Source organism: Thunnus maccoyii, chromosome 13 (assembly GCF_910596095.1).
Source record: "Thunnus maccoyii chromosome 13, fThuMac1.1, whole genome shotgun sequence".
In the NCBI taxonomy this organism is placed as follows: domain Eukaryota; kingdom Metazoa; phylum Chordata; class Actinopteri; order Scombriformes; family Scombridae; genus Thunnus; species Thunnus maccoyii.
Genome location: NC_056545.1, coordinates 25,598,721 through 25,626,565, shown reverse-complemented (window position 1 = coordinate 25,626,565; position 27,845 = coordinate 25,598,721). Strand labels below are relative to the sequence as shown.

The following is a 27,845-nucleotide window of genomic DNA, read 5'->3' as shown; positions in this document are numbered from 1 at the left end:
TGATGCACTTTGCCTGGAGTTACGCTGAGACATTGAAAAAGCTGTCATCCATAACTGCTCTCTTGTAAAAATGAAGCTGTTTCAGGGCCATCATGCCATCATGCAGTATATCTTCCTCACCCTGTTTGGACAGGGAGAAGATGGCGAATTGGAATTAAAATCGATCGAGCGGGTCTCTGTGCCTGTGCAGCTGCGGCTCACACATCTCACACAACGCTACGGTGTCAAACCCTGCTATCATACATCTGTGTTACTGTGTCCACTGGGAACAGCCTGCACCAGTCTGCTGTTATGTCATGTGCAGGGAAGGGAGGGATTTTATTTTTAGTCATTCACAATAGAGCAATTACAGCATATAAATCCTGGGTTCTGATTTTACTGCCAGATCTTACACTCTACGACAGATTGCAACTCTCATCAAGCTGGAAACCTGTTTTGCTCCTTGAGGGCCGAGCTGTGTAATAACCCTACAGAAATAGCCAGCGTCTCACCTCCTCAAACTCAACATTACTGCAGGAAAGTGGCCGTTAATAAAACGTGGAGGAGGGAGCAGATCTGTGCTGAGGTGGTGGAGGTTCTGCAGGCTCCTGATCACAGCCGGGGCTTTGGCAGTGTAAATCCTTGGCACAGAGGGAGGCGCAGCGGGATTCAAGATATGATTTCCTACTCTGTCATGCGTGCGCCCACACAGCCAATCTGCCACTACTGCTATCTGACTGAACGTCCCTGGACCCTCAGTGCAGCTACACCCTTATTTGGGCTTCCTCCCTCTGCCCCACACTCATATCTATGGAAAGAGACAACAGTGCATAGTGTAATTTTTAAAAATACACAATGAAATGATCTATCATGTGCCAAAGCAGCATCTAGCAATTTCTTATTCATGCTGAAAATGACACTACTACACTACAACTTAAATGTGTAATATTATAAGACGCTAAATTCATCTCTTCTGCAGGTTCCTATCAAAACTCACCACAAAAACCTTTGAGTTTCAGCTGCTAGAAGGTGAGATGAAAGACTATCACACCTAACTTGACTGAATTCCAAGTGCTTCCTGCAGTCTTAATGTATTTTTGCAACACATTTACACACTCAATATGTTACAGCATAATGAGAACTTTATTCTATCATTAGGTTTTATTATGCTTTTTATTGCATTAATCACTGGTGTTACAGTAATCAGGAGTTGCTGCCAATATGTCATTAGTTGCAACACAATGAGTCTGCTTTGAATTGAGGACTGTGCTGCCTGGTCAGAGGATGTTGACTAAGGAAGAAAGCACACAGCAAGGTGACTCAACGGCCGCTTTCACCTTGGAACAAATGTTCACTGGGGACAGCTCCCCTTCCTTCTGCTCTTACATTTTCCAGTAAGACATATAGTGGCATGTTGCACCTCAAACACCTTATCAAAATATTTCCTCCTCTATCATTTGCCCTTTGTTTTCTGAAATCCCAAAACATGATGATTAATATGAAGAGCATGCTGCCTTTCATTGGGTTAAATACGATATTGAGAAGCATGTTGGCTGGGATTATGGCCTGGAGCATTCAGGAGTAAAGCTATATAAATTCAGGGTTCTTATCAGATTTGCCATCAAACAGTAAATGTTTATCCAAGCAGAGTGGACAGTCTTCACAATGAAAGGAGACAGGATGTAGAGAGCACTATAGGAAATACACAAGTACATCCGCACTAGACTGGAACCAGTTAATTAGCAGTCTGTTTCTATTAAAAATCTATTGGTTGTTATTATGCAATTCTAAAAAAACAGCACAAGTATTGGAGTATTTGGCCCCTGACAGCAGGTGATGATACTGTTAAAGTTTTCTCAAACAGACAGAGTGACACATTGCTCTATTCAGCAGTCCACTGTTTGATAGATGGTTATCATGACTGTTTGAATGTCTGAGGTTCACACCGGCCAATAAATAATTCTCCACCAGCTGAATTATTGTTAAAGTACATAACCATGTTCACTACAGTTCATTAAACTGAAGAAACTTAGCTCATATCTAATCAGAGGTCTGATTATTAACTACGTCTGCATAAAAGACTGATTGAGATAAGGATTTTAAGAAATCCTATTATTATTGATAGGATGTACAGTTCTGGTTGCTTTTTGCACTGCTGTACTTTGCACTTTAAAGTCAGCAACTAATCTTGTTCTGTCTCCATATCTGTACGCTGCGTTTTTTAACTGTTTAACAAACCAACTTTGACTTATTTAACTGACCAGTTTGAGCAAGTCAGAGCTGAGGCTGTTACTTCTCTTCACAGCTGAACATGACTATGTTTCCTTTCAGTACTGATGTAACAAGGGCACAGCGGGACTGTGAAAAGCATATTAACAAAAAAAAAAAAAAAAACTCCAGCTTTGGGGAATTGTGTCCCCCTTTATTCTTTCTTTCTTGCCCTCTATATTTCTCACTCCCCCTTGCTTATTTATCAATAATGCATGAATGAACGCCCTTTCAAAACTGTTTGCTGCAGACTGCTTTTTATTTTCTGCCGACTAACAAATTTATTCATAAAAAAAGAAGTAAGAACAAGTTTAACAGCAGGTCAGCTATTAAAATAACTAGTGCTTAAATATGACAAGGGTAGACAGTGAAATGTGATTCACCAAACAACATTCATGTGTCATTTGCTACAGCAGAGCCTAAAATAACTTGTATTCTGAGTATCAGAAAGATCACAACTAAAGAGCTTGTCTTTGAGATATAGTGTTTTCTCTAACTTTCTTTGTGCAATCAGGACTTCTTGAACAGATTTTGCATTTGTTTCCCAACTGTACCACATTCTGTATAAGGCACAAACACACTTAAATGCTGCTATGGTATCTTCCAATTAGTGCGATTTACAGTAACAAACGCAACAAACAATAAACATCAATATATGTTTATGTCAGTCCCACAGTCACAAGCAGCCTAGTGAAATGCACGTGACCACAACGGGAATGCTACAGGCTGAAAGGGAGAAGATGTTAAGACAACAAATCAGTCAGACTGTTTAACATGTTTGCCAAAAGCTGAATCCTTGTTGCCTCATTGTGACCTCTGCCAGCTCCTTTTTTTCAGTCAAGGTTATGACTTTTTTGTAATCCACAGCTCCTCTGAACATTGCATGTGTAGTTTTAGCTACATGTTTCTATCTCAAGAAGGCTTTAAAGATGGTAACACATGAAAAAACAAACACAAAAAGCAAACATCTGAGATACACTGAAATGCTCGACACTTGATTTTTAATTTTTCTTTAAGATCATAGGAGGATGGGGTTCAGAGTGAGGTAGAGATGTGTTTTCACTCATACAACCTAAGATCACATCTGAGTTGTTTGAGATAAGTCCACTTTGGGAAGAGGTCAAAACCAGTATAGCTGCAAAGTTACATGAGTGTCCTGCAGGTGGAAGGAAGCAGCTTCCTGTGTCCTCCTCATGAATCAACAACAGTGATCTGAACAGGCTGTGGACGCCTACTCAAGTCATTTGTTGTTCTGTGAAGCATGTTGAGACCAACTGGTGTCATTAGAGCTTCACAAATACATTTGCATGGATGCCCTTGAAAACATACTTGGTAGTCTAATGTCTCTTTAAGAGCGTAGGACAAGTCTCATACCAGATTGTGGTCATAAGCATGAATGCTTTTTGGAAACCATTCTGGCCTGATTGCACTTGCTTTTGTGCCACATGACTATGTAACCATGGATAGGTATGTTGAACAAGACATCACTGACATGGGTTGGGAAGCAAAGTATGGCAGCTTTAAAGATTTAAAGTACTTTTTATTTTAAAACATCCCAAATTAACCGGTGGGAAAATGTCTTGGGACAGACTTCACACAGGAAATTAATACTGAACTCACCATTAACCTTACATTAATTTCAGGCAGATGGCAGTGCGATGGATTGTTTGGATGAGTCTGTGAAGCACTTTATGATGAACCTGCTTTGTTGGTGCTTTAAATGCTCAGTAAATTTGACTTGACTTCTTTGGTGCCAGACAGCATTACTTTCAACTCCCCAAAGTTCCGACATTAAATTCAGTTGGTTTGATTATCTTGGTGTCTTGGGGATAAAGTTTTCTGACTTCAGTATGTCACACAAATATTTTGATTTAATGAGAAAAGCACTCTCCCAAAGAATGAATCAGAACGAAGCTTTCTGGAGGGGGAACCAGGAGGTCATAGGGTTACAGAAATGGCAGACACACAGTAAATCAGGAAAAACAAAACAAAACAAAACAGAACAGAGAAAGTACACTGAATTTCTCCGCAAGAGTCACTCCCTCTGAGATTAAAATGTTATGTGGGAAAAGAAAGCATACATCAACTTGTGGCAATCAGGGATCAGAAACATACCTGGATAGGGAATGAGTTACTGTCCCATGCATTGCAAACCAAAATTGGACTGAGGCTTGTATCAGTCCATTCATTGAAACTACAACTGGACACATCCAGTTCAAAACTTATATTTATTTATTTATATTATTAACATGAAACAATTGAACAGAACCTCACTTGTCCAACGCAACAAAAGAAAACCTTCGTAGTGGAAAAGTTTTAAGAAATATTTCCTTTGAAAATGTTGATGCATTTACCTTTTTCTATCAAAAGTTGCATTAGTTTCATTTCAGACTGAAGAAAAAATCTGCGATAGGACTTTTACGTGTCAGGATTATAATCACATTCTTAAAATCGCAAAAAAGTAGGCAACAAAGTTCTGAACGTTTTACACAGATGGGTTGATAACCATCACTCTCAATCATGGCACACCACTCTCTGCACACACACTTGCAATGTATCGTCCCAGCATTTCCCTCATGATTCAGCTATGCCTGACCACCAAAAAACTGACAACAATGCTGGGAAGACAAAGAAAGTAAAAAAATAATGTAAATAATACATGTTTCTTAATGTTGTTTTATAATACAATCTGCAGCTAAACCTGAACTGTGCTGATAAACTGGTGGACATAAACTGTGAGTTACACACATATTACTATTACTACTCACTACCAAGCTTGTGTGGTGGATAGTTTTACGTAGTTATAGAGTGTCTACTTTCTTCTCCCCAAATCCCAAAATATTCTCCCAGGTCACTTTTGAAACTCAGCATCCACAGTCAGAGCTGGACTAACCACCAGGCAAAGCAGGCCCATGTGCTCCAGACCCCCAGTGGTCCCTGAGTCCTCATGTTCATTGTGTGTCAGTTTTACACCACTAAAGCACATTATCAGCTAAACTGTCAAGGGCCTCAAAGTTGGTAGGTTGCATTATTAGTTGTCTTTTCTACTTGTGGAAATGTAAGCCTATGTGGTGCATATTCCTGAATACAACCAAATTACCACAAACAGGGAGTCCACAGCTAAATGACCCAGGGCCCTCTAGCAGGTTCATCCGTTCACGTCCACTGTGAGCTTGAAGGATATTTGGGGATGCTGGAGGCGCTATTTGACACATAATCATGGAAGTGATTTTTCTGAGCAATGTTGAGTTTGATGTACTGGTGTCTAGCGCCATCTCGTGTCATTCATGCAGTATTGCTGCAGTGAGTAATTGAAAGAGGGCCATATTCACTGTCTTTTTTAACACTAGGGTCCTCCTAAATTCTTCGGTTACGCTGTCCAAGTTTAAGTGAGAGAGATCTGAAGCCTCAATAAAAAAGATTGATGGGGTGTTCTGAACCTTAATATCAACTTTTTGTCAAATATTTCCAGAAAACTAGCCAAAAACAAATATGTAGATACATTTTTTCTCTGTTTGATCATATAAATGTATAAATGTTCATTTATAGTCATTTTAAAACATAATCAAATATTTGCCAGTTGACTAATGGAGAAAAAGAGAATGTGTCTATTGTTTATTGTAGATGAAAGCTTCTCTGGGCTGATCAGCAATGATGCACCAAGAGATTCATATATCTATTGTTCTCTGTGACACTTATCATAACATCTCAGTAAAGCTGCTGGTTGAAACAGACTCCAACAAATATTATGACACCTGCAGCTGATTCAGTATTTGAGAGGCTTTATGTAACTTTAACATCACTGAGGGTAAAGAACCTCACAGAACACAGTATCATTTCACATGTGATGATTTTATTGAATTCAACAACAAACCAGTCAAACTGTAAAACATTGTGACACATATGAACAATAGGAATGAATGTATGATCTATTATCACTAATAAACACTTAAATTATGTGTGGTGATATGGACAAAGTTCATATCCTGATCAGTATTACAGCATTTTTTAATATCAACATGTAATATTTGTGCTGTGTATTAAACATTATACATACTTTATATTTACTAAAGTATCAAAATCACAGTTAAAAGTTTAAATATGACCATATTTTTGGATATTATAAAGAAATATTTAGAAAGTTTGTCTTAAATGTATTGCATTGTATTACAGTAACATGCTGTATTTAATGTGACAAAGCCAAGGCCCTAAAAATACTGTGTGTGTGTGTGTGTGTGTGTGTGTGTGTGTGTGTGTGTGTGTGTGAGGAGCTTCCTAGACCCATCAGCACAGAAGAGGCAAATGGTGACAGCTTCCTCTGTGCAGGTGGAATCGGGATGGTCCTCCTCATCCTCTTGGCTGATGAGGAGGCAGCTGGAGGCAGTGGAGGGGAGAGGGAGGAGGAAGGAGGGTGGGGGAGAGGGAGGAGGGAGGAGGATGAGGGTGGGGGAGGGGAGGGTTGGTCGTACTTGTACTCACTGGGTCTTCAGATAGTGTTTGGTGTGGTGTTTGGGAAGCAGGGTGCTGGGACTGGTTCAGAGGTCTGCTGTGGTTCTGGGTCTTCATGGGATGATAGGTTGGTTGACGTCTGCTCCCAGCTGCTTGTAGGTCTGGACATTTGAGTCTAATAATATTATAATGAATATCATCAGCATTTATAAAATTAACTTTATTTATCATCACTTTATGTCACTGTTGCTGCCTCTCTAGTTTTAGTGAGGGGATTACTTACTACTGCTCTCTAGTTTGTCCAGTGGTCATCAGGGGGAAGTGCTACAGCCTCCACAGCTCCACCTGTCACGACAAAAAACATCATCTATGGTGAACACTTGATACACCAACATGTTAGAGCCATCTGCTCTGTCAGAGGTGCAATCCAGCGATTAAGACAAGCCTCCGGAGTACGAAGAATGAAGAACAGAGTATGAAAAACTTCTCCTTCTCCTGATCACACACATAAGCAGCTGCTGCCACATAAATATTTTTAACATACAAGATACCACTCACCAATTTGTTGACTTGATGATTTTTACTAAAAATCATGAAAGTGCAACGGAGTGAGTAAAATAATAATCTTTGGATTACTGGTAAGTAGTATTAAGCCTTGCAGGAGACTTTTGTTAAGTTTTAACTTACTTTTGTCTGGTGTGACATCCATACATACACAAAAATACCCGTGTGTGTGTGTGTGTGTGTGTGTGTGTGTGTGCGAGGAGTTTCCCAAACCTTGTCTGTGCAGGTATGATCGGGATGGTTCTCAACCTCTTGACTGTTGGGGCATTATTGTAACTCACAGGGATTTCGGAAAAAAAATAAAAACACAAGAGTGAGTAAGATAAATACTCACTGAATTTTTAAATAAGTGAATTTAAAACATGCAGGAGACTTTTGTTAATGTTGATGTTCAGTTTTAACTCACCTTCGTCTGGTGTGACCATCCACAGCTGGAGAAAAACATCTGTGTGTGTGTGAGGAGCTTCCCAAACCCACCAGCACAGAAGAAGCAAATAGTGACAACTTCCTCTGTGCAGGTTGGGATGGGACGGTCCTCCTCATCCTCTTGACTGTTGAACTCTTCTTCTTCTGAAAAAGAATCAAAATACAAGAGTGAGTAAGATAAATAATCCCTGACTTTATAAATAAGTGAAAGGTTTTTCACTTAGCTGGTATAATCATCTACAACTAGAGAAAAGTACAACAGTACAACAGATTAAGTGAGATAAATAATCCTTGAACTGTTAAATAAGTCAAATTAAAACGTGCAGAACATGTTTGTTAATGTTGTCATTAAGTTTGAACTTAGCTTCTTCTGGTGTGACCATCCACAGCTGGAGAAAAACATCTGTGTGTGTGTGAGGAGCTTCCCAAACCCACCAGCACAGAAGAAGCAAATAGTGACAACTTCCTCTGTGCAGGTCGGGTTGGGACGGTCCTCCTCATCCTCTTGACTGTTGAACTCACTGGGTCTTCTGAAAAAAAGAATCAAAATACAAGAGTGAGTAAGATAAATAATCACTATTATTACACAGCCACCTATACCTTACAAAACACATCAAACTGCAGCAGAGTGAGTGAAAGAAATAATCTTTGGATTATCATTAAGTGATATTAAAACTTGCAGGAATTTTAATGTTGTTATTATTTTCATTAATTATTAATTTACCTCTGGTGTAGACACCTAAAGCTCAGTATGAAAAAAACAGAGTAAGAAAAGTAAGATTAAAGTAATAAATGATCTTTGAATTATTAAATAAGTGATATGAAACAGCCATATTGTAATTGTTTACAGAGCCTACAGTAGTTAACATTCTTTGCAAGTCGGATGTTCATACTTAACTTTTCTTCCACATTATATCCTGGACAATAGCTTGTGTGCTAAAGCGTTCCTCCATTAATTACAGGGTCGTTTTCTTCAGTCCCTGGCTCCCTCTATCTGCATCAAACCAGTAAACCCCAGGCTAACATAGCCAGACTAGATGGGATACTGTAAGTAATCCCTCCAGTGGGTCTGCCACAGGCTCTGGTCCTGGTTAGAGGTGCTTAGAATTCCTTCACAGGGAGGCGTTGAAGTATTTCATGACTGAGATACCTCAGATGTAGCTTGTATCCATTCAACATGAAGGAGCTTGAAAGTGTTTCCCTGCAGGACCAGATGAATAGTTAAGTGTGGGCAGCTGTGGCTCAGGAGTTTGAGTGGTCTTCAACTAATTGCAGAGTTGATGGTTTGATGTCTACATGTGGATGTGTCCTTGAGCAAGACACTGAACCAGATGGTTATGTCAGTGTCTTGCATGGTCGCTCGCTGCCATCAGTGTGTGTATGCATTTAAGTGTCCTATTAATTATTATTAAAGGAAATTATTATTCAAAAGGTAAATTATATCAATGGATTAAAAAAGTCCTGGTGCAAGATGGTGTTTCCAGCCCCGCCAGACGCAAAGGCCAGTCCTCAATGTTAAAGTAGGACAATCCAGCTACCAGTTATATACAAAAAGACCCCGGTGCAAGACGCTACTCAGGGCCTCACCAGCCCCGCAAGACGCAAAGGCCAGCCCTCAAGGTTAAAGTAGGACAATCCAGTGACCAGTTATGTACAAAAAGACCCCGGTGCAAGACGCTACTCAGGGCCTCACCAGCCCCGCAAGACGCAAAGGCCAGTCCTCAATGTTAAAGAGGGACAATCCAGCTACCAGTTATGTACAAAAAGACCCCGGTGCAAGACGCTACTCAGGGCTTCATCAGCCCTGCAAGACGCAAAGGCTGGGCATCGGCAGCTCTGCCAGATGCAAAGTATTTACAGTTTTCTGAACCTGCTTCCTGCAGTGTACAAGGCTGGCAGTCCTAGTCTGAGTCGCTGTCATAAGCCCACAACGGGATCCCAAAATGACGCTCCCGGAATGGCCTGTTTGTAGATGCAGAGATGCCACTTGAAGTTGAGGGCTCTGCGTATCCGTAGCTCTCGTCCCTGCTGCTGATTGGAGAGGAGCTGAGGTCTGACGTTGGGGGAGCGGAGTTGTCAGGTCTTTCCTCACAGTCCCTCTTCAGGCGCTTAGCAGTCACCTCCTCCGAGTCACTGTCTCCCCTGCTCTTCTTCGTGTACAAGCTGAGGCCGGAGAATAAAAGTAGTGAGTCTCTGTAGCTCTCGTCCCAGCTTCTGTTTGTAGAAGAGCTGTGGTCTGAAGTTGAGGGAGCTGAGTTGTCCGTTCTCTCCTCACAGTTCCACCTTGGCCGCTTAGCAGTCACCCTCTCCCAGTGGCTGTCTTCCCTGCTCCTCTTCATGGACGAGCTGAGGCTGGCGGTTGAAGGAGTAGACTCTTCAGGCCGTTGGGATGCTGAAGCTCCTCGGGGCTTGCGGTGCCGAACAGGTACCGGTGGACGCCTGGCAGTCAGCTGCTGAGGAACAACAACAGGAGCAGCAACAGGAACAGGAGAACCAGCAGGAACAGGAGGACCAGCAGGAACAGGAGAACCAGCAGGAACAGGAGGACAAGCTTCTCTCCAATGCTGCCAAATGTTCTCTGGTGAGAGCTGCTGGACGAGAGGAGAGCGACATCTGATGTGGTCGTCTTCTAATTCCTCTTCATCTTCGGACAGACTGTCATATCCAGTATCCTCGCTTGACGAGTCAGACCAGCCCTCACTGTCTTCGGTGTCTTCATCCTCCTCTTCGTCACTCTCTTCATCAGAAGAGAACGGAGGAACGTCCTCACCTCCACCTGTACGTACAATACTTACCGCAACCTCACCCTCCTCCTTCTTGTCAGAAGAGATGCAGATGGGGAGATTGTTGTCATCATCGTGGTCCAGGATCCTGATGACTTCAGGGACGCCGTCTCCTGCAGGACACTCAACAAGGTAGTCGACACGCTGAAAGGAGCCACCTGATGGGAAAAGAGACACATCACATGAGAACTTGATTTCAAATCTAAAGCATTTCTATATATAAAACATAACATCAAATATTTGGACTAAATAACCAACAATCAAAGTTAAAATTAGAAAAAATATAAACATATAAGAACTATAACTATGTCATATCATCAAAACTCATGTGGTCATGTATGTTTTGGATGTAAAAAGCCGCTGAAAGTCGGGCAGCATGTTTTCATATTTCAAATCAACTCTGAATTGAATTTTATTTAGCTGACGTCTGATGATGAAAAGTAAATTTGTACCACTGACGTGATTATCATTTTATTAAGAGCTGATCACGAATTATCAAATTGTTGTCACATATTAAGCTGCCCAGTAAATGAAGGTTTAAACCGTTCTGAATTATGAGCACTGGCAACTTTGCAGAAAAATAAAATATACTCATAATAGTGATAATGTGCCCGCAACACTGTAGGGCTCACAGTTAAAATGTTTTTAATTATAAGGCGCACATAAACTGCTAAATCAGGAGACTTTGAGATCCCTGCGCGCCCTGCGCTTTAACGCACCGGCTCTATCCACTTTTCTTTTTTTGATCTGGATTATTATTGCAGGCTACAAATCCTTTCTTTGGACGAGAATTTATGAGAGGGGAAATTGGATAACGGGGTAAATGAGAAAACTGAGAGGGGGCTGGGTTCTGTTCCAGACACGGATCACAAGAAAAACTGCGATAATGTGATACAAACCGTCAGGACGTGCAGGAGTCGGCGGCATCCTGGACGCAGGACGCGCACACGCAGAACCTTAAAGCTGCACGTTTCTGTCTTCTCCCTCGAAAAATAAAACAACAAACGAACAAACAGATCGCGTTTCAATGTTATGAAAATACCAACATGTCAAGTACAAACTATATAATGATTGAACGCAACAGTTCTGATTGTGAACCCAAAAACAGTCAGACATGCTTCACTTTTTCTCCTCCATGTTGATGAATATCTTGAAATTAGTTCAAAATGTGATGAACTTTGAAACGTAAATGATTTTTTTTTTTTAATTATTCGGCAACAGTTCCGGATTTTTTTTTAGCCAATTAAGCCTCAACAATCAAAACAAGCTGCTCAGATTTACACATTAGAAGAACCGGACCAGGTGTGTTTACACCTGTACGTCCTGACGTTCTGACGTCTGGAGCTCAGAGTTCCAGCGTCTCCATGGTGCGAGACAAGAACATAATTTTGGCATTTTCCGAAATTTGGCCCAGTCGCCATCTTTTTTCCATAATTTCAATGCAAGTTTTGGACAATTTGATGCATTGAAACCAAAATAACAGTGTTTCAAATCACTACACTAATTGTTTACACATTCCACACCTGTCCCGGGATATTTCATTCGTTCTATCCAATAAATAATCATTTTACACGGAGAAATCGTCGAATAACTGTCTGTTTTCACCAAATCTGTGTTTTTTTCAATAGGCCCAATTACATGCTATGAACTGTCCACCTTTAAACTCTAAAAGTGACATTATTTTTACTCTAAGATTGGTTTTAAAACTTTCTTGGAGATAAATAATGAATAAATCATAAGTAAAATATAAATTTTAAATTGGTCTTACCTGCCGGGTCACGGTCCATCTCATGGGCGACTCCAGTCAGCAGGTGGTCACCAGTGGAGAGGGGTCCTCCGAGGGCCATTTCCAACTTGTTCAGTTGTCCACAAGAGTTCAGAAGTCCAAGTAGTTGTTCAGAGATCCAAGTAGTTTTGTTTTCCAACAAGATCCGCTTTAGAGTTGAAGAGTTTTCCAAGAGTTCACTTTCCAGTATCCAAGCTTTGCGATAGGTCCACTCGGGTCCAAGTTCAGGTGCAAAGTGAGGAATCAAGGTTCTGTTGGCATGACGTAACCTCGTAACCTTAATTTTAAAATAACATTTATTTATACTAGTTTGTTCAATTATTTGTACGATTTGTTTTTCTTTCATTTCAGTAGCTTTGCAGTAATGTGCAAATCATTTGTGGTATTTCGTCCTTACATTCAGAGTTATTACTGACATTTAACTCTAATACAACCTGATTCAGCAAATATTGTACTAATGATTATGACAATACAACGAATTTGAAAACAAAAGAGAGAGAAAGAGAGCAGAGATATTGATGTGCAGCTGTCAGAAATGTCTCCTGTAGCAGCTGATGGTCTGATGATAAAAACACACAACAGGATGCAGAAAACAATTACAAGTTAAAACGGAAACAAACAGTTTTATTGCATGAAGTTGTAATTCATATGTGCAGTTTTTTTTAGAAGACATAAATGTCTGCTGTCAGTAAATGGACTAGTTAGTACATAGAGTATGTAGTTTGACATCTAAAAAGACAAGTTTGGGGCAAATCTCTGCGACAAAGAGTTAAAAATGCAAACTAACATTTCCATTTACCAGCAGTAATAACAACAAACCAGATGGAAGATTATATAGACTTTGTAATCATGCCATGTTGTTGATTCTAATTATTTTAGAATCTGTGTTATCAATCACACAGTGTTTTCAGTGGTTTAGTGTGGTTTATGTTGGTGTCCGCCTACTTCTTCTGTGTTTTTGTTCTAAGCTGAAAGAGTAAAACAAACATGTTTTAGAAATATAGAAAATACTCTGCTTTGAATAGTAATTGGTGTCTGATATCGTTTATCCACAAAATGAATCATTCTGACAGCTGAGATATTGAAATTTCATCAGTGCTATAAACACTGACACTGGCAGCTGATTGTGAGTAGGACAGTGACTAGTAGTCCTCTGAACTCCCTCTAACTTCTCACAGACTTCAGAGCTACTTTTAGCAATATAATGCAATGTGAATTGCTCTTCGGCCAAAACCTTAATTGTCTTGAAGTTAGGACTGATAAGTCTCTTATTTTTAGGAGGTTGTCCTGACTTGGCCAGTTAGGAGCTGCTTTAGGATATTTTGCATAACATACAGTATAATATTTGAGGAATTATTTATAAAAATCTTAATTTAATCCAAGAAGGATATAGTAACCATTTTAATTGGTACAAATCTATGGAAGTCCTATAAATGTTTGTATTTTCATTAAATGCATTTTTTATTGTTCCTGTTTTTCCAAAACTAAAAACCCAGACGTCAAACTAAAAATGAAACATTTCCTTAAAAAGTTGGCTAATATAATAATTATTTAAGTTTTTATGATTGATATAGAGGTTGTTAATATGAGTGTACATTCATGAATCCATCATGTCATGAACTTTTCATGTTGTATAGGTAATGTGGGTGTTGGACAGACCTTGTATCTTTTATCTGCTTCTCATCATACATTTCCAAAACATAGACAGTGTGTATGTGCTGCCTCTGCTGGTCCCTCCTGTCCTCTGGAACTCTCTCCCACAGGGCACAGGTCTGGGGGCCTAAAGGGTCAGGGGTCAGAGGGGGAGCCTCTGAGTGAAATGACTATTAATAGTTATTGTTGGAGATAAACAGACCAGAGGCATCCATGTCCATGTTATCGTCCATCCATGTAGATTTCACACACATCTAAGACATGAAGAACATCGTTGGCTGCAGGGCTTCTTGCAACTGATCCATTAAGACCTTATCATGAGGTCTACATGAAGACCCTCAGTCATGCTGCAGGGAAACTTAGATCCAAAGTTTGGACCTCATCGGTACACTGAGCCTCAGTGTTGTTGCTCATGTTTGCAGGACTGAAAGGAGTTTTTGTGGGTGATGTAAAGTACAAATGTTCACGTAGAACAAAGCAGTTTTCAGCAGATTTTTGTCTTCTACTCTAAATATATCAACATATCTGAAGGTTGACGGCAAATTTAGTCAGTTAAAATTTTAACTGGAGGTCACTTTCAACAGTTTGTAAAAATTGACCACCAGGTGGTGCAATACGCAAAGATCTGAAACTAAGGCTCCAAATGTGGTTCAATCTTTCAGGGAAAAAAACTACACTACCAACATTTCTTTAAGTGTAATTATTTAAGTGTATCATATGGGAAAAATACATAAAAAGGACGTCAACATTCTGACATCTGTGCAAGTTGGCTGTCAGACAGTATTATTTATATCGCAGATCTTAAATCACAGACGGACAAAAAGTCAGAGTGTTTTGGTAATTTTTATTTTACTAAAAAAAAGGGAGGAAAGTTCATGCTGACATTTAGTCTCAATTGCAATATTTTAAGATATGCTACAGGCAGCAGAAAGGTTGTTTTTTGCCGGCCTGGCTCTGTGGTCATGTGACCGCAAAGAAAATCATGTGACTGACTCATATGAGCAGCAGAAGTTACTTCCTGAGTGGACGCCTGCAGCAGTCTGGTTTGTCCAGGATGTCTCCCCCCGGGGTCCTCGGTGTGCTCCGGGTCCTGTGTGTGTGCGCGCTGTGGGACGCGGTGTGTCCGCTGGACACCGGGATGCTTTTCCCCCGGGAGTCTTCCTCCAGGGAGGTGAAGGAGCTGAGCGGGCTGTGGGTCTTCAGGGCTGACAAGTCTTCTAACAGGAACCAGGGCTTCGAGAAAGCATGGTACAAAAGTCCCCTTGCAGAGGTGAGCAGGACCGCAGCCAGCTGCAGCTCTGATAATATGAAGGAGCTCGTTTTATTTGTTTGACAGTTATCTGAATTTAAAGAAACAGGTCAGTATAATCACTGACAGTTGCAATATAGGACATTTTAGTCCACTTAACGTACCATAGGAGATGCAAAACGCCACAAAGTGCATAAAGGATGGGTTCACAATATTTCAAGTTTGTTTTAAAACAGTAAAGTTTTCCTCGCTGTAATCATTCCTCCTGTTCATAAAAGATCTCCTTCAAATGTGCTTTCAATGTAAGTGATGGGGGCCACAGTGTGTCCACACAGTCGTTTTGTGCAAAAATACACTTAAAAGTCGATGTGAAGCTTATATGAGGCTTCAGCAGTCTGAGTGAGTCATATCAAGTGGATATCTGCCACATTTACAGTCTTTTTAGCATCAAATAAATAAAACAAAAATAACATTAAAAGATATCTACTTGATTTGACTCATTTGGACGACTGAAGCTTCATATTAGCTTCAGATAAACTTTTAAATACATTTTTGCTCAAAACGAGGACTGTGGATTTTGTCCTCCATCACTTGCATTATGAAGGGATCTTCTAATGGTCAGTATGAAGAGGAGGAATGATCAGAGCAAGAAAAACCTGTTTCAATGTTCATTTGGGCTCCTGACTGTTATTTTAGGGCAGACTTGAAAAATTGTGAGCTCATCCTTTTAAGTCCAAAACAGAAACTTATCATACAATACCTTAAACCTACTGTCAGTCCGTTAGCAGATGCTACTGTGATATCACAGAAGTGATAAAACTGATCAGTAAGATCATTACTTACTACATTCTCTCCAATTTAATATCAGTTTAACAGAAACACTCTCAAGTTCATTTAACCTATAGAAACATAATCATGATACCAGAGGACATTGGTTCTCAACCTGTATGGCTTATGACCCTGTGTTTGTCAAAGGTTTTGGGGACTAGAAGAGATGATGTATCTAGTATTTAACAAGGAAAAAGCAAAAAATGAGAGAAAAGCCAGAAAATACACATTATTTTTTGTAACCAAAGTTTTTTTTTTTCTTTCTTATTCCTTTAATTTGCAAGATTTATTTTCAGGGTCCAACCATTGCCAAAAGAGCAAAATGAGAATCAAATGAAAAACAATCTATCATGATCATGCTGTTACTATTATTATTCTAATTATGGATGATTATCATTGTGGTGACTAACAGTCAGCCCCAGTCGAAATAAATGAAGCCTTTTCATTAGGCGGTTTTCTCACCCATTTCCACGTCCATGTGCTCCTGTGTGTTAGACTGGCCCAGTGATTGACATGCCAGTACCTGCCAGCTACAACGACATCACCCAGGACCCCACACTGAGAGACTTCATTGGCTGGGTGTGGTATGAGCGAGAGGTGGTGGTTCCTGCCCGCTGGATCGCCGATGAGGGAACAAGAGTGGTTCTCAGAGTGGGGAGTGCTCACTATTATTCAGTGGTGGTGAGTATTATGTGCACCCCGAAAACCCAGAGCTATCCGTGCTTGTATTAAATTTAGAGACTATTTAAAGATCTCAGTCATCCTTTTGTACCCACAACTGAGACCAAGCTGCTTCAGACTCGCTGTCTCTACCTCTGCAGTGGGTGAACGGGGTGCAAGTGACAGAGCATAAAGGTGGCCATCTTCCCTTTGAGGCAGAGATAGGCGGTTTAATCCGCAAGGACCCAACGACGCCGTGCAGGATCACCATCGCTGTCAACAACACTCTGACTCTGGAGACTCTTCCTCCAGGAATCATCCAGCACATGAACGACCTCTCCAAGTAACCTCATTCACTTTTTATTTTCCTAATTAAAACACTGACTTGATAAGAAAGCTTAAATTCATGTGTGACATGTTTTTAATGTATCCAGGTGATTCGTGCTTCAATTCAAATGTTTAGAATCATTTATAGTTTTTATAAATGCCCTTTTTTCCCCCAAGTTTTTTTATAATGGGAATCAATAGTGAGAATGTTCAAACCTTTCAAACTAGACATGTAATTCAGACTTTATTTATTGTATTTAGTCAAGATTAAATGTGCACAATTTCCTGTCAATGAGTATTGAGATAATAAGGCAAATGTAATTGCTCAACAGGTATCCTCCTGGTTTTTTTGTGCAAAACATCTACTTTGATTTCTTCAACTATGCTGGGATACATCGTCCTGTGCTGCTGTATACAACTCCTAAGGCTTATGTGGATGACATCACTGTGGTGACTGACTTCTTGGATAACACTGGTAAATAAATACAGCTGTATACAATGAAATTTATTCACTTTCTAACCCTTACTAAAACCAAAGCATTTGGTAGAAATCCAATGATTAAGTGGCTATCAGATGCATCACATGCAACCTCACTGAACGAAGAAGCAGCTTTCTGATTGTTCATGTCTGTTTTATTAGACTTTGTTGTATCCTCTGTGTTTCAGGTCTAGTCAAATACAAGGTATCAGTCCAAGGTGCTGCCAAAGCAAACCTGAAGGTCACTTTGATGGACAAAAACCGCCGCTGTGTGGCCTCCTCCAACCAGCCATCTGGAGTGCTCAAAGTAGAAGATGTCAATCTGTGGTGGCCGTACTTGATGCATGAGAATCCAGGTTATCTTTACTCTTTGGAGGTAAGACAACCTGTTTTATGCACTTAATTTACCACCAGGAAGATCACATGTTCCACCTTGTGTCAGATGAAGTTTCTAGATATCATAAAACTATAAAAAATCTAATTATAGTTCTGCTGTAATTAAAGCATCAGTAACACTTTATTATGCTTAAGTATGCATAACTAATGCATGACCCCTGATGATTTAATGCATGAATATAGCCTGTCTCACCATTAAATTATCAAGTCATTATGAGCGTGATTAGTTAACACTCGATAGATCATGAATTAATGATTGTTAACTCACAGTTGCTTCATTTATTCATTTATATGGCACCAAACTAGCTGTAGTCCACTTGCATAAAGAAGTGTATTTCAGACCCCTGCATTGGATCACTTCGCTGAAGGCACAACAGTAGCTGTTCTCACAGAAATATAAAGATGTTTCTTATCTAACTGGTAGTCAGATGCAAACATCCACTACATGTTGCTGCTTGACCCAACGGTCAGCAGGTACGATCAGATTCCTGACACAACATAAATACTCAGTTTTTCTTTCTTTCAACAGTGTAAACTGTTGATGAATGCTTAAACATGTCTGTCCCTTCTCCCCTGATTTGTCGACCGGCAGCTGCTAAATGTTTTTGCTTTGAATGCACCCCGATCACACAAAAACACACCTCCTTCAACTCAACACCTGTAAGCCTAAATGGTTGCAACACTGTGCTGCTGTGTTACAAGAGAATCAGTGAAGAAGAGTTAACAACATCTGGACATCCTGTGTGTTCTGACCAAGGGGAACTTCACTATTACACAACCAATGCCTATACAGTCCTAAGTGAATGCCTATTCAATGACAACAATAAAATATAATACGATTTTAAAAATAAAACTCATGTGCCACCCTCTGGCTTGACAATAGTGTCATGCAGTAACATGTAGATGTTTACATCTGACTACCAGCTTGATAAGCTTCTCAGAAATCGCTGCTCCTCTCACTTAAATAAGCCTTAAATCTCTCACAATCATATAATCTAGAAACATATTGTAACTCACAGTTACAGTCAAAGGTTTGTGTACCTTTACTAGAATTAAGTTTTGATTTGTGGCTTGACAGTTTTCAATGTGGTTGGATATTGTGCAAGCCAGATTGTTAGTTTTCACTGCTCTTTGCTTTTCTTCCTCATCTGACAGTTTTTGCACCACACTGAGTGCATGGTGATGTTATCTTGTGTAAGAATTGACTTCCTAACTAGCTGTAGTTGTTTGGTATTCAGCACATCCTCTTGTATTTGCAGTACTTACTTTAAAAAGAGCTCTATTTGGTAGCATTATCATGATTTTCTTTTATTCTGACTTGTTTGCTTTAACATCAAGGTTCGTGTGATGGCAGCTGATGAGAGATCAACATATGAGGATGTCTATAGTCTACCAGTTGGCATCCGCACTGTCAATGTTACCAGCACCCAGTTCCTCATAAACAACAAGCCCTTCTATTTCCATGGAGTCAATAAACACGAGGACTCTGATGTGAGTACCACTAGAGGGAAGCAAAACCTTTACAGAAGACTCAATTTAAAGGTTCATTTTGCTCTGAGGCAACATATACTGTATGTTCTACCATTTACTGAACTAACACCTGTTTTCCCCCTTACAGTACATGGACAAAGAGTTATATAAAATTTGCATGAAATATGTTTTAGAAAAAGTGGCTCCAGTTCAATTGTCTCTTCATCTCTTTACCTTGTGTTGTAGATTAGAGGAAAAGGCTTGGACTGGCCCCTGATTGTCAAAGACTTCAACTTACTGAAGTGGTTGGGGGCCAACTCTTTCCGTACCAGCCACTACCCCTATGCGGAGGAGATCCTGCAGATGTGTGACCGCCATGGCATTGTGGTGATAGATGAGTGCCCAGGGGTGGGCATCAAAGACATGTAGGTATCACTGCTCAGTTCTCTGGGACCTTTAGGTGTGTTTGAAGGGTTTAGGGTGGTCAATAGGGTCTAAGGTCTCAGTGTTAGTCACAGTGTATGAGGACAGAGGATAGACTTTAGGAATTGGTTGTACTGTTTAGAGGATGAGTGGTGTCCATCACCATTATTCTTGAAAACCTCCTGACTATTGTTAAATTAGAGCAACAAAATATACATGCAAGAAACTTCACCCTGTCTAAGTTAGGATTTTCTACTGTTGTTACAAGTCATGTTGATTAGACTTATATGAAACTCTTATTTAGATAATAATAGATTAGAATGAAAGATGCATATTCTTGACAACATATTGAAAATAAATGTGCATATTCTCTAATATTGGGGGAGTTGAATTGAGTTAAAAAAAAAGGTAACCACAAAACAATTTCCATCTCAAGTTAATGGATGTTTATCCAGTTACATTAATTAAATGAAACAGCTTTAAGCCAAATTCCATTAAGTTTCAATTAATTATAAACAGCCACATGCATTTTTACTTCAGTTAGATTTACTCAAAAGCAGTCTGGCATTGCAAGAGGAAACATGCAGAAAGATCTCTCACTTTCCAGCATCCCTGTAGCTCTCACTTTGTGTTTGTGGCAACATTTTTATTGACTTGTGTTGAGATACATGAACATGAATGTTAGAGGCAGGTTTTGAGAGCTGAATGTTTAGACCTCAGTCATGAAATCAAAGAGATGAGAATATATTAAAAAAACCTCTTTGATGAATCATTTCATGAAAGACACTGAAGCAGAAGACAGTTTTGACCTGTGTAAGACAGGGTGAGTCTCACTGTTCTTGCCTACAGATGTTGACAGACACTTATCTTTGTTTTGTGCACTGTTTTGAGGTTGGGTGGGTCTGGAATGTCAGTCTTTGTTCTTTCCATGAGCTGTCTCAGTCTCGGTGTGTGCTGTGTCTTGCCCGACAATGCAGTCGCAGTTTTGGAAACGCCTCCCTGGCTCATCACCTGGATGTCATGGACGAGCTTGTGCGTCGGGACAAGAACCATCCCTCTGTGGTCATGTGGTCAGTAGCCAATGAGCCAGCGGCAGAGATGCCTCCAGCTGAATTTTATTTCAAGTGAGTACTGGTCATTTAAAAAAAAAAAAATTTTTTAAGACTTATCTGTTCCTCGCAGATGCAAGATCATTCACTTGTTTTGTTTTTGTCACTAGTCTTTGCCTTGAAATTTTTCACTCCCCCCCCCCCCCTTTTATTTGATAGTTGACAGTGCAGAGATGGACAAGAACAAGGCTACTGGGACGCCATTGAAAACCCAAAACTTAAAAAAAAAAAGTGAAGCATTTGTAAACTGTCTGTATGTGTGTCTGCTGGTGAGATAATGGTTTGTTTGTCAGTCACAGCTGATACCTTTCCTCTGAAGTGTGTAATGCAGTAAGAGTAGTCATGAAGCTGCCCTGAACACTAACAGCTGGAGCTCAGTAATAAGCCCGAGGCTTCAGTGAGACAAATAGTGTAGACAAATACTTGACCCGACTGCTGTACTCATAAAGTAAAGTGGTATGATGTTTCCAGTGTGCAGACAGGTTCTTTGTCATGCTGAAGTTGGGACCGACAAAAGAAGTTTATTAAATTACACTCATATGTAATTATAACAGACTCTTCGATTTGCTTGTCAGCTTTTTGTGGCGTTGTAGCGATTACTCTGCACTTGAAATTCAGTCACCTAAAGGTGCTTTCTGTTTGTCTTGCAGGACGTTGATAAAGCATACCAAAGCTCTGGACCCCACTCGACCTGTCACTTACATCACAGACAGTAACTATGCCAGGGACAAGGGGGTGAGTTTTCACAGTATTCACGCACCATTAGTGTGCCAAAGTGAAAACCTGCACATCACATTGATGAATTGTCATGTTTATTATCTGGCACATTATCTGTAATTACTTTTGTTGAGGCAAGTGTTGTTAATGTCTTTTTTTATTTGCACTGGGAACGTCAAATGTTTTTGTGCTTTAGTTGAAGAGTAACTTAACACTTTAAAAATTGTGTTTTTGCTGCCCTGCAGTGGTTGAACCTCTCACTTTGCTGCACTTCGCACTCCAGGGCGTGTCAGTACACTGTGACATCACTGTTGGGTGTGGTTACAGGTGCATCAGACTTTCAAGCAGAGAGAGCAGCCAAACAACACAATAGTGTTAAGTTACTCTTTAAAGTTCAGTTAAAGAAAGAAACTTTTCACATTTGTTCTCATCTTAAGTAATAAAAAGGAGAAAATATCAAAGGCAACATTTTTGATCAGGCTGACTTGGCTTGAATTGTGCATCAGGGGAAAAAACAAAAACTTCTTTATGGGCAGACACTGATGATATAATAAGACACATTCTGTAAAATTCTATACACTGCACTTTGAGTCAACATTGCTTACAATTGCATGGCATTTATAGAAAAAAAGGGCAAAATACACCTTTATGCCTGTCAGATCATGGCACTTGACTGAATGTTCTCACATAACAACATAATGGCCACTAATGAATTGGATAAAGTGCCTTGTGAGAAAGACGGGAGTCAAATGCTTCAGAGGTTTATCTCACATTCTGAAGAGCTTGTTGACATCATGTCAAACTACATTGTTGACATGCTGAGAATTGTTCACATTCCTGTGCTGTGAGGAATATCTTTCAAGGTGATGTTTGTAGCTTCAAGGTGGTGATTAGTTTGCAGTCACTGACTACCTGCAGCCACTAATTTATAAAGGCCTCTGGCTGAGTGAATTCAATTCAAACACGTCATTTTGTGAGCATTTGGGAGAATTTATGTGCAGTTACTGCTGCTGTCTTTCATGGCCAAAAATTAGTGTGAAGATAGCCTCTGCATACTTATAATAATGTATTGAAAAGATGAAAAGACATTCACATTCACCATCATTTTATTGGAATAATGGTACATATTTTGCCTCATAACACAATAGTTTTAAAGTTCATACTTTTATGAGCATTCAGATTATATTAATCTAGATTTGCTGATATTGGGGCTTTTAGTAATTTATAGTCATAAAAAAATTGATCAAACTCTGTTTAACAACCACAGAAAGGTCTTGGACATGCTGGGAACGACTTGTTCAATGACAATAAACTTGAATCTAATCTAATAAAGTTGAATCTAATATCTCTACAAGTGACATTTGGTCTTTTCTCTTCCGTCCGTAGGCTCCCTATGTGGATGTAATCTGTGTGAACAGTTACTTCTCCTGGTACCATGATCCAGGTCACTTGGAGGTCATCCCCATCCAGCTCAACAGCCAGTTTGAGGACTGGTATGGAAAGTACCAGAAACCCATCATCCAGAGTGAATATGGAGCAGATGCAGTGCCAGGGATCCACAGTGTGAGGATACACACACATACACACCCCAATACACAACTGTAGTGCAGCAGCAGTGAACATTTTTACGTTTGTTGTCTTGGTAGAAACCATAGGACTGCAATGAACTTCAGATTTTATGAAACCTCAGTCACCCCGCATCTGTCTTCAAGGTTCTGGTTGCAACACATTTTCCTAGAAACATGTTGATACCCAGAGTAAGAGGCTTTATTTTTACTTTCCAGGATCCACCCATGATGTTTACTGAGGAGTACCAGAAGGTAGTCCTGCAGAGCTATCACAATGTGTTTGACCAGAAGAGGAAGCAGTATGTCATCGGTGAACTAATCTGGAACTTTGCCGACTTCATGACTGCACAAGGTACTGAAGCTGCGGATCCCAACCTGTTGAAGCAGAACTGCTGTCATTTGTCGCTGTTTATACAGTACTCCCCCATGGTAGCATGCTAATATGAGCATTTAGTTCAAGTATAGCCTCACAAAGCCGCCAGTATGGCTGTAGACATTTTTTGCTATTTATTTCCTTCCATGACTATATTGAGTGTTGTGTTATTGCTGTAGAAATGGTGCTGGCAATATTTAAGCCTAACATGAGTTGAAGTTGCCCTGCAGGAAATGTTTGAAAGCCAGAACTGATATCTTGCCAACTTTCTTGGCCCCTTCTTGTCTATTGGACTGATAAATCAGAATACCTTGGTGACAGAGCTATTTTTGTTCACCTCTAACTACTTAAGGCTTAGCATTCTTGCTTTTGACATTTAGGAAGCACAATTTACTCAGAAAAAGAATCTCTCCAACTTTGCTGACTTCATGACTGTACTAGGTACTGCAGCTGCGGATAATAACCTGTATAGCCAGTACTGCTGTCATTTGCTGCTGTTTATACAGTACTCCTAATAGTCCAGGCTGAATTTTTAGCTTTGTTAGTGGCGTGGCTCTAGGTATGGCAACATCGCTTTGCCGTTCAGTCGGTTTTCCTTTGGATTAGTCTCACTTCAGTTCAGAGTGAAATATCTATACAACTACTAGATGGATTGCCATTAAATTTAAAACATAGTCAAGTTCCCTAGAGCAGTGGTTCCCAACCTTTTTGGCCTGTGACCCCTTAAAATGAAGCAAAGTCTACCTGGGACCCCTCATCACAGGTTGCACAGTCTACCAGTTAAGTTACCAGTTATTTTCCTGATTCATTGGTTAATCATTACAGAGCCACCAGCAAGGCTGTAGACATTTTTTGCTAGTTATTTCCCTCCATGACTATATTGAGTGTTGTGTTATTGCTGTAGAGATAGTGCTGGCATTGTTTAAGCCTAACATGAGTTGAAGTTGCACTATAGGAAGTGTCACTTGGGCATTCAGGAGATGTTTGAAAGCCAGCACCAGTATCTTGCCAACTTTCTAGGCCCCTCCTGTGTCTATTGGACTGATAAATCAGAAGACCTTGGTGACAGAGCTATTTTTGTTCACCTCTAACTGCTTAAGTCTTAGCATCCTTGTTCTATGCATCTATGAATTTACTCAGAAAAAAAATCTCTTCATACCTTCATCAGTCTGCATATTTGCCTGAAGAAAGGCTCCACTGTGTTTCTGCCTTGTGCATGACGAGGTTTTTGTTGACCCTCTTTTGTCTGCAGGGGTCACCCGTGTCGTGGGGAACAAGAAGGGTGTTTTCACCAGGCAAAGGCAGCCCAAAGCAGCAGCATTCATCCTGAGGGATAGGTACTGGAGACTGGCAAATGAAACTGGGAGACTACCTCCTTGGACCAAATACCCCTGCCCCCTCTGACACCCACCAGTGTTGGGGCACCCAGTCCAGGACAGGCTCAATCCCATGAGAGCTTACGGACAAATGCTGGTAAAATTCAGTCGGTTTACTTAAGCACATATTGAACACTTCTTTTCAAACCATTTCAATACATACATATAAGGTCAAGCCACCATGAAACACAATTAAACTCTGCTATTCTTGTGGTTTGCATCTAATTAACAAAACCACCAACACTATAAAGGGGTTTTCCAGCAATCAACCGTTAACATGTAAGCAATGTTTGATTCTGACGTGAAATTTTGCCTCTAGTGCCTCATCTATAATGTAATTCACATTTAGCTGCTTTAATATGGGTTTGACAGACAATTAATATTGTGATGCGGGTCTCCTCAGGACACCTGAATGAAGACTGGGGATATTTATTTAGCTGTTGCAGATGGTGCTTTCCTTTTGATATCATGAAAAAGTCAAGATCAATAAAAATCATTCCACACAAAATCATTTTTGTGATAAGATCTGACCTTTCCTCTGGTCAGGTGATTCAAGACACTGTAAAGGAAGGGAGTTGCCACACTATCTACGTTTACCTTTCCTCTGTGTGTGTTTAAGGATACATTTTCTATAATAAACACATAAAATTGTGTTTAATTAAATAGCAAGATAACAAATATGTTAGAAGCTGATTTTTTAGAAATATTTGCATCTGTCATCTCCATGAATTGTACAACCAATCTGTGTGTTTTTACTGTTTTTCAAGGATAAAACTGTTCTATATTTGTAATGTTAATGTGAATTGCAATGCTGAATCTAATCACAGAGGTGTTTTATTTTTATATGTGAGGATCAACAGAAAAAATCAAGGTATTAAAGACAAACCATTTACTCAATATGTAAACTGTAACTTTTTGAGTTTTTTTTTCTTATTGTCCCCAAACTCTTTAACTTTACTCATGCTGCAGTTTTGTAGAGCACACAGACGTTTACTTTGCAGTCTTAGTTTTGTTTCCCGAAATCATTGTGAAAACTCAACACTCAGCTCAAAGGTTAACTGATGTGTGGATTGTTGGTGGCGTGACTGCAATCAGACTTTTCACTATCAGTGACTCCACTCATACCCTCATCACAACTTAAACCTTTCTGTTACATCCAGACAAGTACTTTTGTTTCAAACATATAGCGGCCAGCAGGATGCTTCACCTAAAGATGCTGTAAACAAAGCTCTTCATTTTACACAAATCCCTAACTTGTCAGAACAAAACATGTTGGTATGTGAAAGGCAATAAAAAAGTGTCTTCTTATGTACTTCCTAGTATTACAAATGCTTTTGGATTTGGTCCAGCTGTAATTGCTGTTTACACAATAATAGTCTTGCATAAGTGCAGACTGATCTGTCATTAAACACAGTGATCTTTCAACAGCTTGCATGAAACATTTAAACCAATACCACTATGACTGCAAGAATCATTATCAGCGCTGATATTGATCTTAAACAGACGAGGTATCAGCCAGGCGTGTCTGAACCACATTAAATACATTGAGGTCTAAACTCATGGTTCTTAGACAGACTGAAATATACTGGAGGTTTGTGTTCACATACTGATTTTGATAAACTTACTTGTTCACTGCTGTTCTATAGCATTTTATGTCCAGCTGTCACATTCTAGATGAGACGAGTTAAAAAAAATGTTGATAACACTTAAAGTCCCCCTTATTAGATAAATGGCTTATAACACTCTATAATGTAGTTGTAAGCAGATCTTAGTGTCTATAACTCCGTCTGTTGGCAACCATCACTGAATGCTGGCAGCATTCATAATAAATGACAATATAGTGAAACACAGTTGTAATATATAATATAAAATGTCTTCATGTGAGAAGTTATAATTGCTGACAAATACTTTAGATAAACACTTAAAAGTGCCCTTACATCTGAGCATAACTACATCAGTGTGTTATAAACCATATATTATGTTTATATACTGCTTGTAAATGCCAAATAGGGGAACTCAAAGTAAAGTGTTATCAAAAGTTTGAATTGCTTGTCTAAATTGGCTTGAATTTTATTGTTGCTGTGTGATAGCAACAAGCTTTGTGAACTTCTTGTCCACAACTCAACATTGTACAAGCTGCCCCATCTCATTGCTGGAGGTTGTTGGGGCTGAAACAGCTGACGAGAAAAGGCTAAATATGATTTTAGTAATAGGTTAGTGCATTAATAATGCAGCAAATTAGCATTTCAAAATGTCTATTATACTACTCTATTATAAAAAGCATGATACTCAGTCTCATCATGTTATGGTATTTGCTAGATCGATATAAATGCATTTCTGACTTCATTGTCTCCACTCCCACACACGCTTCTGAAACCAAACCTACACCCTTACATCTCAATCCAGTATGCTTCCAAATCTCTTATAGTGATCTACTCTTTTAAATATTTTAAGTAACAAAATAAATGTAAAATGACATTCAAAGTACTAGCACTGACAGACAGATTGGATATTTATTATTTAGGCAATTTAAGTACTTTAGGTAAATTGCTACCCCAATATTTTGTATATCGCTCTTTACTAATAAAGTAGAGCAGATAAAAAAAATTGGTAAGACTTAAAATGAGCTTAACAATTACCAACTTGTAACTAGATTAAAAATAATCTGTTTTTGCTCCTAAACCTCAATGTCAAAGTAACAAAATGTTTAAATTCAGCAGCGATAGTCACTCTTACATGTTTAATAGTATTTAGATTCATTCAAAAAACTTAAAATGACAGGTGGTTTCAGAGGGAATGTTTTAATGGTAGATCATTTCCACATGACAATGACACAATTAAAAATGTTCTCATGTCAAACCTTTTCCACAGTTTCCCTTAAGGTAAGCTGGATTTAAACAACTTTATTTTTTCACACCCTCCTACCATTCATGTAACACTTTTCCATGTAAGAAAATACAGCA

The 27,845-nt window shown here is 39.5% G+C and overlaps 2 protein-coding genes and 1 long non-coding RNA gene across 5 annotated transcripts; 1 reads left to right on the top strand and 2 right to left on the bottom strand.

The window, feature by feature from the left end:
• Positions 1-6,080: 6,080 nt before the first annotated feature.
• LOC121910334 lies at positions 6,081-8,381 on the bottom strand. 3 transcript variants are annotated; one of them, XR_006099661.1, is made up of 4 exons: positions 7,667-8,381; positions 7,474-7,516; positions 6,976-7,041; positions 6,081-6,871 (listed from the first exon to the last, which is right to left on the bottom strand). It is a non-coding gene; the product is annotated as an uncharacterized LOC121910334 (long non-coding RNA). The 3 variants fall into 3 exon arrangements; XR_006099659.1 differs by lacking the exon at positions 7,474-7,516 and having other exon boundaries at positions 7,667-8,373; XR_006099660.1 differs by lacking the exon at positions 7,667-8,381 and having other exon boundaries at positions 7,474-7,660.
• A 1,206-nt stretch (positions 8,382-9,587) lies between these two features.
• Positions 9,588-13,652, bottom strand: LOC121910567. The gene is made up of 3 exons (XM_042431808.1): positions 12,238-13,652; positions 11,369-11,453; positions 9,588-10,627 (listed from the first exon to the last, which is right to left on the bottom strand). The coding sequence occupies exons 2-3, from the start codon at positions 11,394-11,396 to the stop codon at positions 9,588-9,590; spliced, it is 1,068 nt and encodes a 355-aa protein (XP_042287742.1). The 5' UTR covers positions 11,397-11,453; positions 12,238-13,652.
• A 1,163-nt stretch (positions 13,653-14,815) lies between these two features.
• On the top strand, positions 14,816-25,779 carry gusb (glucuronidase, beta). Its single transcript, XM_042432219.1, has 12 exons — positions 14,816-15,178; positions 16,481-16,666; positions 16,807-16,988; positions 17,305-17,447; positions 17,639-17,826; positions 19,185-19,337; positions 19,563-19,741; positions 20,717-20,863; positions 21,499-21,583; positions 22,952-23,128; positions 23,350-23,485; positions 24,759-25,779. The coding sequence occupies exons 1-12, from the start codon at positions 14,906-14,908 to the stop codon at positions 24,908-24,910; spliced, it is 2,001 nt and encodes a 666-aa protein (XP_042288153.1). The 5' UTR covers positions 14,816-14,905; the 3' UTR covers positions 24,911-25,779.
• The last annotated feature ends 2,066 nt before the right edge of the window (positions 25,780-27,845 follow it).

Bases quoted from the DNA above. Each gene is read 5' to 3' on its own strand.
- LOC121910567 (XM_042431808.1), bottom strand. From the start codon at position 11,396: ATGCCGCCGACTCCTGCACGTCCTGACG. The intron at 10,628-11,368 runs GTTTGTATCACA...TTTTCCCATCAG, and splicing joins GACTCCTGCACGTCCTGACG to GTGGCTCCTTTCAGCGTGTC.
- gusb (XM_042432219.1), top strand. From the start codon at position 14,906: ATGAGCAGCAGAAGTTACTTCCTGAGTGGACGCCTGCAGCAGTCTGGT. The intron at 16,989-17,304 runs GTAACCTCATTC...ATTGCTCAACAG, and splicing joins CACATGAACGACCTCTCCAA to GTATCCTCCTGGTTTTTTTG. The intron at 17,448-17,638 runs GTAAATAAATAC...TCTGTGTTTCAG, and splicing joins TGACTTCTTGGATAACACTG to GTCTAGTCAAATACAAGGTA.